This window comes from Mesocricetus auratus, unplaced genomic scaffold, assembly GCF_017639785.1.
Source record: "Mesocricetus auratus isolate SY011 unplaced genomic scaffold, BCM_Maur_2.0 Super-Scaffold_100003, whole genome shotgun sequence".
Classification (NCBI taxonomy): Eukaryota; Metazoa; Chordata; class Mammalia; order Rodentia; family Cricetidae; genus Mesocricetus; species Mesocricetus auratus.
In genome coordinates, this window is record NW_024429188.1 from 556,229 (window position 1) to 570,559 (window position 14,331).

The 14,331-nt window shown below is 40.2% G+C and overlaps 1 protein-coding gene across 1 annotated transcript; it reads right to left on the minus strand.

The window, feature by feature from the left end:
- Positions 1–10,384: 10,384 nt before the first annotated feature.
- Positions 10,385–12,384, minus strand: LOC101822446 (spindlin-2C). The gene is made up of 2 exons (XM_005086982.3): positions 12,080–12,384; positions 10,385–11,427 (listed from the first exon to the last, which is right to left on the minus strand). Exon 2 carries the CDS (start codon positions 11,423–11,425, stop codon positions 10,655–10,657), a length of 771 nt encoding a protein of 256 aa, XP_005087039.1. The 5' UTR covers positions 11,426–11,427; positions 12,080–12,384; the 3' UTR covers positions 10,385–10,654.
- Positions 12,385–14,331: the final 1,947 nt, after the last annotated feature.

The following is a 14,331-nucleotide window of genomic DNA, read 5'->3' on the forward strand; positions in this document are numbered from 1 at the left end:
TAAAATGATCATGTTGAAACCTATCATTATGTTTAATTAATATATATTAATAAAAGTATTTATTTTTTGAGACAGGGTTTCTCTGTGGCTTTGGAGCCTGTCCTGGAACTTGCTTTGTAGACCAGGCTGGACTCTAATTCTCAGAGATCCGCCTAATTCTGCCTCCCAGGTGCTGGGATTAAAGGCCTGCACCACAACCTCCCTGCAAGAAAAAATTTCAAGTCAATTCAAACTAGAATAATGACCTTGCTCCTTGATACTAATCTTCTTCTGTATAATTTTTCATTTTTATTATGTAATACCTGAGGTATGCTGACTTTATAGAACAGAGTTACATTTACCTCATAGTTCTGGAAAGTCAAGGGAATGGTGCTGGCATCAAGTTGCCTTGTGGGGACAAACGGGAGAAACATGTGAGAGGTGGTGATCATATTACCAAAAAAATGCAGCATGAAAGTGGCCAGAAATGAGCTCTTAATAAGCCCCAACTCTTAAAGGTCCACAACATTGTCACACTAGGACCAAGTTTGTAATGCATGAACATTTGGAAGATAAACTACATAAAACCCTATCTCCATATCCTTTCAGACTCTCTGTGTTTGAATTTTCTCTTTGTACTCAGCCTAGCTTGTATTTTTTTTTTGGTTTGTCTATTTTTTCCCTTTTAGTCCCTTCATTTTATGGTTCATCCCATCTGGCTATTATATTTGATTTCTGTCTGTTTTAATCTTTATTTTCTTTCCTCTTCAAATCTTGTACTTAGCTTGTTCTTTTAGTTTTAGTATCAGAGACGGACTTTTTTATTCTGTGACAATGTTATTCATGTCTATTCTGATTTTTCAGTCATTTCCACTCTCCTTTACCTTCTCGTCTGTCTCTCTCTCTCTCTCCTGCTATAATCTATCTTATCTGCAGCCTTATTTGTTCAGGGCTTTTTTATGAAGGCATAATGAGTTTCAGCAAGTGCCTTTTTATGAATCTATTCAGAATATCATATGTTATTCATCCTTCTTTCTATTTATGTGGCATATTTTATTTCATAAGCTAAAATGTTTTACATCCCTGGGATAAAACCAACTTAGTCATGGTATTGGATATGTTTTGCTGTGATGTTGAATTGGATTTGTAGATGTTTTCTTTTTTTTTTTTTTTTTTTTTGGTTTTTTGAGACAGGGGTTCTCTGTATTGTTTTAGAGGCTGTCGGTCCAGCCCGGCCTCGAACTCACAGAGATCCGCCTGCCTCTGCCTCCCGAGTGCTGGGATTAAAGGCGTGCGTCACCAACGCCCGGCTTTGTAGATGTTTTCTTAAGGATTTTTATACACATGTTCATCAGCATTATTGGTTTTTATTCTTGTGTTCTTGTCAGGCTTTAGTAGTAGGGTAGTGGTAACCTTGTAGAATGAGTTTGGAAGGTTCCTGTCCTCAGAGAGAAACATCTTTTAAAATTCATAACATCTTGGTTTAATTTTATCTTGTCATACATGTCCAGAAATTTATTCATATTGTTTAGAGTTTTTGATTTGTAGACATACCAGTTTTCAGAATAATTGCTAACAATGCTTTGAGAGCTTGTATCAGTTGTAATTTGTTTTTCATCTCCAATTTTATTTGTGATTTCTTTCTGTTAGTACGATAAAATGATTGTAGATTATTGTTTTTTTTTCATGGCACCAGCACCCTGGGGGCTAGCAAGGTGGATGGCTCGGTGATAAAGGTACTTGCCACCAAGGCTGAAAATCTGACTTCAGTCCTTGGGACTTGCATAGTGGAAAGAAAAACCTGTATCCTGCAAATTGTCCTTTCACCTCCATGTGCATGCTATGCAACCGAATATCCCCAAATAAATAGATGTACTAATGCTTAAAGGGCAAACACTAATTAACGGATCTTTTTGATGCTTTTAGCTTGTATTTTATTTCTGCTCAGATTTTATTCCTTTCTGATCTGAAATTCATGATTTCTTTTCCACGTTCCTGAGATACATCATAAGGTGATGGTTATTTTAAATGGACCTGGTTCTTGCTCTCTCTGATGTAGACGCTTTTGGCTACAAATACCCCACTTTGTTGCATACCAAGAGTTTTGCGTCCTTTCAATTTAAGCAATTATTTTCCAAAAATTTCTGTAATTTTCAGTGTTTTTCTTGTGGTTTCAGTGTATTGTACTTAGGAACACAGAGCATAGAACCACATGCTTTTTTAAAATGTTGACCCGTTTCTTGACCTAATGGTTCATTCTACAGAAATTCCCATGTGCTGATGAAATGAGTAAGCATTTTGCAACTGTACTTAGAATATTCTATAAATATCAAGTTCGTTTAATCTAAACTACAGTTTAATGCTGATATTTCTGATTAATATTATTATCAGATGATCTGTCTGCTCTGGAAAGTAACATATTGAAATCTCAGTGTCATTGTCCTGGCAAATAGCCATTCCTTGAGCCCAAATATTTGTCTTTTAAGATTACATGCTATGATATTAGGCACATATGCATTTACTATCATTATATCTTCTTGATAATTGATCCCTTGACCATCACAAAGTGATGTTCTAGCCAGGCGATGGTGATGCTTGCCTTTAATCCCAGCACTCAGCAGGCAGAAGACAGGGTGAGTTCCACGACAGCGAGGGCTACACTGGGCAATTCTGTCTTGAAAAAACAAATAATAATAATAATAATAATAATTTTGACTCTCTTCAGAAGTTTTGCATTGAAGACTCCTTATCATTTTAAAATTCCATTTCCTTGGAATGCCATTTTCTAGCCTTTCCATTTAATTCTGTGTGATTAAATGGTAAACCGTTTTTCCTTTAGACACTCTTATCTTATATGGATGCATATACTTATTTACCTTTTATCCTTTTAGCCAGTCTGTATTTTCTAATAGAAATATTCAATCCATTTCTATTTAAGGTTATATTATTAAATTATATGCAGCTATTCCGGGCATTTTTTCTTAGCTAAAGAGTCTTTTCTTCTTTTCTTTGTATATTCATCTTTGTGTTTTGATGATCTGCTACATTTTAAGGTTTTGCTTGATGTATTTGACTACTCATTGATTCATTTATTGTGTTAATTTGTTTGTAGTAGTGAATTTTGAACCCCAAACATCTTGCATGGAGCGTAATCACTCTAGTGCTGAATAACATCAGAAGCTCTGTGCACTACTACAGAAAAAGAAACAGACTGGAAATGACCAGGGTTATCTTCAAGAGAATTGAGAATGGGGTGTGGGCTCTTTGGGGAGGAGGGAGGCTGTGGACTGCAGCAGTCAGGGAACTGGTGGAGGATGAGTGGAGAAAGGTGAGAAGGGCCAGGAGACTAACTTGGACTTTGAAATGTATAACAAATACTTGTGAATAGGGTTCTGATGGCATCTGGAGCCCATCATGGACTTTGATACACCACCACAGGTACCTGCCAAGGGAAGTGGCACTTTCTGACAGGCAGTAACCCATTTCGCAGGTTCCTGAGAAATGCTGACTGTAGACTCTTAGCAGTCCTTGTGTAGTTCAGCTTGAGCTGAGCCAAGACTGTCATTTCTGGACTTATATACTGCCTTTTGGAATTTGGACAGGTGGAGTTTCCTTTGGACTTGACAATGTGGGTTGTTTTTTTGTTTTTGTTTTTATTTACCAAGTTCTTTATTCCAATATTTCTGTTGTATCTTTACTAAACTATATCTCTCTTCTTTTGTTTTTCAAGACAGGGTTTCTCTGTATTGTTTTGGAGGCTGTCCTGGAACTCGCTCTGTAGACCAGGCTGGCCTCGAACTCACAGAGATCCACTTGCCTCTGCCTCCCAAGCACTGTGATTAAAGGTGTGCGCCACCAATGCCCGGCTATCATCTCTTTCTTGAATTTCTCATTTATATTCTGTATTATCTGCCTAATTTCACTTAAATGTTTGTATGTATTCTTTCAAACCTCATTGAACTTTAAAAAAATCACTCTTTTGGATTGCTATGTTTTTCATCCATTTCAATTACTCTCAAAAAGTGTAAAGAATAGTTTAGTCTAGAGCCATTTTGAGAACCCACGGCCTGGGAACACCAATTTAGGTTACCCCAAATTCTATGTTCCAATGTGGAAGCAGTTTCATCAAAGTTTTAGAGTTTTACAGAACAAAGAAAGTCATAAATCCAGGCAAGTTTAAAATACATTGGAGGGTACGCCCGTGAGGTAGACACATCGAGATGGGAGAAGCTTTATTATAGGTCTAAAAGGTTACTTGATGACATTCTTAGCTCTTGGATTGGTAGAAGCTAGTGTTCTGCTAAGTTAATAGCTTTTAATAGGTTTGTATTTATTATCACAAGATGCTAGATCTACATTAATAGCTTCTAAGAGTTTTTATTATTATGAGGTGTTAGTTCAGATCCAGAGTGGGACAAGGAATGACTGTCCTAGGAGGCTAAAACCAGCTCAAAATTAGCTAATTAGCCTCTGAACTTGCAAAATCCAAATCTCCACAGTACTGAAATTCCAATTGGTCCACCAGTCTGCAAATACAAACTTCTTCGAGGAATTTTTTGTTTTGTTTTGTTTTCCATAGTCAAACACAGCTTCTTTTTCATACAATTTTCAGAAACTTTTTCTAGAATTATATTTTTCAATATACTGTTTTTTATTTCATTTGTCCTTATGTTGAGATATACACTTCTGATATGTTCTTATGTTGACATATACACATCTGGTACATTGGCTGTTTTTACCACTTTTATGGGATGTCCTCCTTACTGAAAATGGTTTTATTTTCATTGAATCACCTGCTACACCTTGTATTTCTGTAGCTGTGATTGGTGAATTTGGACACAACACATCAAAGCATAGGACCCACTGTCTCTGCAGGTGACATGAGTTGGGATACTTTAGCACTTGAGGTAATTGTGTTATAGACAATACAGTATGTGGAGTACCTACTATGTGATTACTCCTATGAACAAAAAGAATTGTGACCTCAGAGTTGATGGGACTTTCTCAAGCACCACTGATGTGACTTGTCTTATCTGTAGGAATCTCTGACACTGATCACACCAATACTGGTGAACGATCTCCTTAGTACTAGTTAATCTCCCTAGCTTGATACATCTAGATAATAGCAGGGTCTATTCTCCCATAACTGTTTTCAGCAAAAAAAAATGCCTTCAAGGGAGGAAATAATCTTGGGTGATGGTTGGAGCTAGGCAAAATACCTGTCAGGACCACTTTTGGCTGCCTCCATCCAGGTGTGATGTGACAATAGGTGCTATTCTCTACAAATCTTTCAAGTGAGATGCTCCCAGTGGTGAGAAAGAGCTGAAAGCAACTTGATCCAGGCAGTTTTTTCCCAAATCTCTGTAGTCTTATGCTACATAAGGTTACACTGGTGGGCAGAGCAGCCATGGAAGCAGGTTTTTCCCCATTCTGTGAGTTCTGAACTATACTGGAGGAGGAATGACTGGAAATACATGCATGATTGCTTTCAGTCTCATTGCCAGCAGGACTCCACACAGGTAGCTAAAACACTGGTCTCAGGGGGCAGGCTTCTTCTCCATTCTCTAGTTCTTGAGGTATGCAACTTGCTTTTCCCTATGTCAATATGCTTGTCTCCTTCAGTGCAGAGCATTCACGAGGTTTGAGTCAGAATTGCTCTACTGAGGCAGATTTGACGTGTGAGGCAGCTACCCAGTGGGAACACAATGGATTATCTGTGGTATTCCATAAATGGAAATATGCAAGGAATTCTGACTCTTAAAACAATTCAAATTCAGACCTGAGCTCCCTTATCCAAGTGGCTCTCTGCTATTGTTCCCTTCAGGTGCACTGGAAGATGAGTGACATACTTTGCTAAGGTTTCTATACTGATTTAAGGTCACTTACCCAAGTAGACCAAAAGACTGTATGCTTTGTGAAACTTCCCAGAGGCTAGTATTGTCGGCATTTTTGCAGACAGTTTGTTGAACTCTTTCATCTTTGCCCCTGCAGAGGAGAGACTTCTTAGTTGGCTGTACAACCTGGGTGAAATGTGCTCTTAGCTCACATTTATGAATCTCAAAACGTTCCACTTTGAGCTTTCTGATTTCCAGTGTTGTCCCACGCTTACTCACTTCAAAACTCAGCTATGTGTCTGTGGCTTTGTCACAGAGCACACATTGTGCTGGGTGCCTCTCTAGGACATCTTGAAGCAGCTCTATACTGAAAGTTTTGAAAATCAGAGAAGCACTCCTGCTAAATTTTAAATTATTCCGTGAACTTATGAAATGGCTTCACTTACAGTTATAGTAGGACTGTAGAAGAACCATTTTAAATCTTTTGGGCAGTGATCTACTGTGAAACTTCAACATCAATTTAAACTTATTCATCAGGCTTTTCCTTTTTAAAATTTGTCTTATTTTGCCTTTTAACTAAGCAATAAATCTACCTCCTCTCAATCTTTGTTTGATTGGTTTATTTATTGTTTGCTGTTTTTACTAATTGATTAGAGTTTACTTCATTTAGTTACTATTGAAAGAGCCCATTTTTATTACTGGAGTAAGGATTCCCCACCCCTTGATCCAGAGGAAAGCACTCTTATCTCCCAAGTCCTCTGTAAACATGCTCCTTATATCACACTGAGACTTTATCTCTGTCTTCAAAGCTGTTTGCTATTCAAGCAGTTTCCAAAAGATAGCATAAACCAGAGAACAGTCACTGCCTTATTTACCAGATGGGAGAAACAGACACAGAATTGCCTTCTACCAATATATGGATGAAGTCGCTGGTTGTGTATCATCTTTAAACGCACTCTAATGCCAAACTGCCTCAACTTAAACTCCCACCACCACTGTATAGGATCTGTATCATTTGTATAATGGGTCAGTGCATACTGTCAACTACCATGTTGCTGATCTAATTGTGTATAAGATCATATACTACATTAATTTCCATTTTCTTGATCTTTAGTGAGGTTCATGCAATCGATAAACATTTATTAACTATGTCCTATATTCCCAGTACTCTTTTTTAATTATGTGGAACGCATTGGTAGTGGAAACTAGAGAAAAAGGAGGCACTTTCAGAGCCTTATGTTGTAGAAACTAATAGTACATTTTAATTATTAAAGAAATGTATTCATGTTGGCTGTACAGTCTAGTGCTTTTCTAAACTGCCTACTCACAACCTTTGTCCAGTTTTCTGTGGCTTATTTGTTTTATTTCTTAAATTGTGCCTATCTTGGTTTGCACCCACATCTGGGTTTTCTCTGCTTTTTAATACCATTTGTAATTAGAAAGTTTTATGTCTTATTTTAATTATATTCATCCCAACTTTTTGTTTATTTTTGAGACTGGGGTCTCACTATGTAGCTCTTGCTGAACTAGAACTCACTCTGTAGACCAGACTGTCTTCAACCTCACAGAGATCCTCCTGCCTCTGTCTCCTGAGTACTGGGATTAAAGGTGAGCACCGCCCCACCTGGTATACACCTACTTTTTAATTTGTACATTTGGAACTTTTAGCACCTACTTTCAATAGTCAAAGTTAAACATTCTCTTACAGTGCCTTCTAAATGTTTTATATATGTTGTTTTTATTATTTGGGTATTAAAAATAATTTTATAAGATATAAAGGTGTCATATAGATAACAAATTAATCTGGTACCACTTATTGAGCAGAGTAATTTTCATTAATCACTTGAAATGGCAGGTCTATGGCTGAGGATTCCTCTGTGTAAATGTGTATCTAGGTGACTTGCTATATTACATTTGGATATTTTATTTCCCTGCTCTACTTCCCAAGTGTTTATAGAACATTCTCTAGAATTGCCAAAATAATCTTGTTAAAATATAATAAAACACAAACCTTGATATTCTAGGGCTTTATCTTCCTGAAGGCCTTCCCCTTTCACTCAGGTAAAAAACAAATTCCATTGTAGAGATTACAAGCTGCAGGGCTCTAGACTTTCTGACTCCTCAGCCACTGTGACTACTTTAGACTCATCTCCCACAACTCTAATTCTCTCTCTCAGCTCCAGCCACACTGCTGTCCTGCCTGCCTCTATTCAAACATTCCAGGTCTTCTCTGGCCCAGGAGCAATTGCTATCAGTCTATCTGGAATGCACAATCCTATGTCTGCTGCTACAGGCCACTTTTTCACACTACCTACCTGTTTTCGCTCAAATGACAGTGTTCCATTTAGGCTTCCCTGGCTGCCATCTCTCCCTAAGATCATCCTCCGTAGAATTTCATTTACCCTGCTTTCCTCCTTAGCACATGGCCGATGAAGCTTTATTACGTACTTTTCTTGGCCATTGCCTGGCTTCCACACTAAAATGAAAGCCCCAAGAAGTTAGGAGCCTTTTTTATTTACTTCATTTGTTCATTACTGCATCAGTGCCTGTCTAGACAAGTGCTGGAGCCCACCCAAAGTAAATATTTGTGAGAAGAAGATAAAACAAATGACCTGAGACAGCAGATTTCCGTGGGTATAGCCTCAAATTTACAAATGCAGATACCTCCAGGCAACAAATGTGTGTTTTACTAGAGTGAAAAGGGCAGCTGGAGTAGTGGCCAACTGGAACATTCTGAGCCTAAAGTGGGCTAAACCCTTCCTCCCACTCAGTTACTTGTGTCTTTATTGGAATGTGAGTCCTAATGGTTGTGTCTGTTTCATGTGATTTTTCAGGGCAGACCAGAAATGAACACACATTGTGTAAACTCTTAGAAAAACTAAAACTCTTATTTTTAAATAGGAAACAATAAAACTTAAAGGCCAGGTAAAACACAGGAGCTGGTGAAAGTGGCTCTAGGGTAATCTGCTGGCCTTGGCCAAGCAGAATTATGTCAGGTAGGAAACTCTGCTCTGCTGAGATGAGCTTGCCTTGTGTAATTCTTCAGGCGACCAGCCTCTGCTCAATCTGCTAGACTAATCTTTTGAGTCCCCAGAGTAAGTTCCTTGCTTATTCTAGTGTGTATGCCTGGTCAACATAGACACAATTGCAAACATTCTTTCTTTGAGGTAGAAGTTTAGTTAAGGGTGATGTTGAGAAACCAGAGAAAGAATTTTGACAGATTTCTGGAAGACAGGGTAAAAGACATAAAAAGAAACTGGGCAGAGACCTGTGCTCTCGACACTATCGTTCTAAGGGACTCTATTGAGGTGACTTTCTTCTACTCCCCAACTACAACCCATCCACACCACAATATACGTCTGAAGCAATTAGTTACACAAAGTCACAATACCCAGCCCTGTTGCTCAGAGCTTCTGTATCATCTGGAAATCAACAGCTGAATGGACGTCCATCACTGCTCTTCATGAGTTTGAGGGGGCACAGTTTGGCTGGGAGGTACCAAAAATGGTGTCAGGGGCCACAGGCTTCGAAGGAAAGGTCTCTCCAGAGGGAGTGGCCTCTCTTTCTGCTGGTTTGCTAAATGAAGCCACCTGTGTATAGGCAGCTGTGACAGGAGGAGGGAAAAAGCCTGGTCCTCTCCGTCTTGTGGAGAGACATTAGCTTCAATTATCAGATACCTATCTTGAGCATGGTGAGAGATTATCAATGAGGGGGTCTACAGAGACAGGACTCATTCCAGTTTGGCAGGATTTCTTTTCCAGATAAAATATGTTCAAAACTCATGATTCTGTGAACCTCACTAACTCATTCTTCAGAAGTCTTGTTTACCCAAAATATGGGAAGTGAATCAGGACACTGAGGTCCTGGGTGGACTAATCTGTGTACTCTGGAAAGACAAGGAGTCAGCTCACAGGCCAGAGACTCAGAAGCACTCACTGTGTTATGGTGTCTAGGTTTGAAAGCTGACATTCCCTTGGCAGGTGTGACACAAACTCCTGAGATGAAAAGTGACTTCAAGGTGGAAACCTGGCCCTTCATTCACATTCTGAGTTTTCCTCATGAAAATTCCTGTCTAGGAGACCTCCACTACATCTGCCTTCTTTAATAACTGATGATTATTTTGTGAACAGAGCCAAAGCGGTCGATGTGGATGTAGCCAGATGTTCAACTTCTAAGGCTTTCACAACCCCCTTGGACCCTGCTGATGATCCTTTCTCTAAACACCCCTTCAGGTGTTCATTCTTTCCAGAACTCATCGTTCCTCTGTGCCCTCCATCGACCTCCCCCCTTTATGAGTTGTTTAGCCTCTCCTCAAGTCATTCTTGCACTTACCCAAGAGCTCTTCTAAACTTTAGTTTCCTCTAAGACCCAAGATCTCATTTTCTGTTCTTCACTCCCCTCCCAATTTTATGTTTCTCCATTACACACCATGCCCCCCCAAGGAAACTCTCTTTCTTCTTCCTCACCTTTTCAAAGCAGTCCCTCCATCTAAACACCCCCATCCCATCTCTAATTCCTCTCCCGTCCCCAGACCACGCCAGATAATTCTCACACACTTTTTAGATGACTGATTATAATAATAATGGTACTTTATTCACAGGTTAAATTGACAGTTGTTCCTTCATCCCACCCATCAAACATACTCATCTCTTACACAAGACAAAGTTTTACATATAACACGCCATGTCCACAGATTGGTATTTTTCAGAACAAAACAGTGATACTGGCAAAGAATCTGGGTTATCAGAAACCCTTAGGGTTCTAATACATTGAAAAAAATTAACATTTTTTGCACATCTACAAATTACATATTTGCCTCCCCACACTATGCAAATTTCACCCTAACAGTTCTTTTTCACTAAATCATAGACATAGATATGGAAATCATCATCAAACTTGATGAAGTACACAGAGGGCTTGGCTTTAACTTGGTGAATGACCTTGCCTGTCCTCTTGGAGCCATCTTCTTTGGTATACTCCACATGTTTACCTATCAGGCCATCTACAACGCCTTCTGGCTCCCTGTCTGCTGGAGGAGATGCACTGGACTCTGGCATGATACGGAGGTCGCCCTCTTTATAATCATCAAGAAGCTGGTACATGTACAGGACGGGATCTTTCTCATAGGTAATGTAAAACCAGGCGTTCATGATAGGCGCTTGGGCCAGGACCATCCCCCTCCATTCATCCTTAGAGCCATGCTCACCCTCAAACATGTGTTCCACTGCTTTGCCAATTATGGTATTAGCAAGGCGCACATCGCTGACTCGAGAAAAGGACACCTTATCAGGGAGGATTTTAAGCTTTAAAATCCTTTCATCTCTGTGAAGTTCCAGTCCATAGACACAGTCAATTCCATCATATTTCACCAGATAGAGAGAGGGGTTTATAGGCACCTGATCCAGAACAGTTCCTTTCCACTGGGTGATGGGCTCATCCCCTTCCTTCCACCCGTGAGAAATTCTGCAGCCCACGATGTTTCTTCGAGACCGGGATGAAGGTCTGCTCCTCTGCTTCTTCTGAGCAGCTTTTTTCTTCCTGATGGTGGTTGAGCCAACAACAGCTTCTCTCGCTTGCTCTCTTGCAGCTGCTTTTTTGTGAGGGGACTTCATACCTGCAAGAAGAGGGGAGAATCTAGGGAGAAACATTCTATGCAATATTAAAGTTATTTTTCTCTACATTGGGAAGCCCCTGTGCACCATATGCATGTATCCAGTAGCAGTATTCTATATCAAACATGCTTGGATGCCTGCCTGCTTTTACCCTCTTTCCAGGCTTGTTTGCTTTCACAACGGAGTTAGAGATGGCTGTGGAAGTTGTGGCAGTTGAGAGTCAAGCAAGAGGCAGCTGGTTCTCTGTATATTTCCTGGCTCTGTTGTCATCCTAGCTGCCCCCCCCCCCACCTCCACAGTCCCCATTTGTAGCCCCAGTCTCATATGTCTATATCCCTCCATGCAGTTCTCATATCTCTTAGCCACTGGTCCGTGCTTTTCACCCCTCTTTTGCAGCACGTACCTATGCTTGCTGTGTGCGCTCACTTCTTCATATTTCTTCCAAGTCACCCCCCATTTCCTTTTGAGCTCCCACCACGAATCTGTCTCTCTTTCTGGGCACCTTTGTATAAGATTCCTGTGTTTCTTGCTCCGTGCCCCGCCCCCCCAAATCTCCGTTCCGAGTTTCCCTCGCCGCAAATATTAGCACTCCCTCCAATTTTCCTGCCAAGCAGGAACCCATTCCTATTTTCTGGCACCCACTCCGGTGCTCACCTGCCCACTGTCTGGGTTTTCAGCACTCACGTGCCCAAATCGGACACAAGACTGTTGCCTCCGCTGCGAGCCTGGAGTGAAGGATGATCAGCAGGCGAGCAGCCAGATGAGTGTTGGTGAGAGCAAAGCCAGGAGATCAAGGGCAAGAGCTTGTCTAGGAAAGCCGCGGGGCAGAAGAACAGAGCATTCGGGAAGTCCCTGCGCTGGGCTTCCTCGCTCTCCTCCCGGGTGTCAGAGGCAGCAGCACCTGGGCCACTTAGAGATTCCAGTGGTCGCTGCTGCCACTGCAGTCTCCTCCCTCTTTTCCTAGCGTAGCTTCCTGCCCCGCGAGAGGCCGCCCCTTCCTGCCAAACACCGTTCAGCTACCTCCTCTCCCACCCCACATCGCCGTTCTAAGCTGGGGAGGCTGCTCTTTTCCCCATCCCTTTTGCCAAATCAGAAGCCAGATCCCCCCACACACACACACACACACCCGCCCAACACCTCTCCCACAGCTCCTAGGATTCCCTCCTTCAGTTCAGGTTCCCCACCCCCACCTGCAACTCTACACTTTAAAGCCCCCAACCGCATCTGCTTTCCATCCTTCAGGAATTCGCTTTTCCTTTACCCCCATGCCCTCGTGGAGTTCTCTTTATGCAAAAACTGCCTTTCCGGTTGTCTAAGGCTAGTGGCGCTAGGATGGAAAAAAAGAAAAGCCCTGATGCTCAATCAGTTCTGTCGTCTGTTTTGACCCAATTTATAAGTAAGTTTTGTTGATTGCTTATCTTCTCAAGGATACTACCCTCCCAGCTGCAGAAGAATTGTACGCACAGTGTGTAAAATTTTCAAACGTACTTCAAATCAGCTTCACCTCTCTCCTGTTCTCTTTGCCTCACCACACAATAGTAGTCCTCATAGTTCCTTTTCTTTTTTCTATGTTCTTAAAGAGCTTGCATTGTTTATGCAAGGCAGGTTCTTAGAAATTATCTGTAAAAGAATTTCAGATATTTTGAGTAATACAGAGCATAAATGATGATATCCTGAGAAGTAGTGAATAGCCTCAGAATTGACATTCATTTTATTCAATCTTTTAAGAATGCAAACAAATATTACCCATAAGGTGTATTTTTTTAATCCTGTAGCACAAATCCTATACTCTTGTACCCTACTCCTTTTATGCTAAGAATTTTGTAGACAAAAACTCTTAGGGTACACACACACACACACACACACACACAATATCTGTGTGTGTATTATGACAAAAAAGTTTCAATCACTGTACATGAAGGAAAGTTCTTCACACTGTGTGAAAAAATAATAATTCCTCTCAGTAGCTTAAACTTGAGATTTCCAGCAGATAGTTCTTGGTTTGATTGACCCAAATACATTTTGCCCAATTGATAAGTATACTGGGCTTGTGCCATAGATATGCAAGTAAAGGACCTTGTCATCGACTCGAGCAAGCTGACTTGGATTCTGAAGACCCAGGTGATGGAAGGAGAGAACTGATTCCCAGAAGCTCTCCTCTGCCCTCCACAGATGTGCCCTTACACAATGAATGGATAAATAAATAAATTTTAATAAAAATTATAAAAGAATGATTGCTGTAAGTTTTAAAAACTAACATAGCTAGCATAACTTTACTGGAAATGATTACTTATTATTTGACTTGCCACTGCTACGCAAACCTAAAAGAGAATCATAAAGATTCTTAAATTTTATTGTATTTTTGTCTTTTGTTTTTCTGAAACAAGAGTTTCTCTGGGTAGCCCTGACTGTCCTGGAATACACTCTGTAGAACAGGCTGGCCTCAAACTCACAGAGAACCACCTGTTTCTGCCTCCTGAGTATTAGGATTAAAGGCATACGCTACTAGACACAGCCAATTTCTTTAATTATAAATGCAAGTTTTATATCATACTTATCTTTTGAAACTTGCCTTTTTCATAGAATATTTTGCCCTAAATTTTTATCTTTCACATTTTTAATTCAAAGTCTACTGTACAGTATACATATCTAAGTGAGTTTTTGTTTCTGTTTTGTAAGCTGTGAAGCAACATATTCAAACATCTACTCGTATGCTGAGCATTTTGCATGACTTCCATATTACATTCTAACCTCCCCCAAATGATGTAATTAATATATTTGTGTACTTTTACCTGTGTTTTGTAGAATAAATCCTGGGAGAACAAACACTGACTATACACACTTCAGATTTTCTAAATTATTCTTAAAGATACTCAAGAGAAATGTTCCCAAGTTGCTGCATGAAT

Coding starts and splice junctions, on each gene's coding strand:
- LOC101822446 (XM_005086982.3), bottom strand. CDS start 11,425: ATGAAGTCCCCTCACAAAAAAGCAGCTGCAAGAGAGCAAGCGAGAGAA.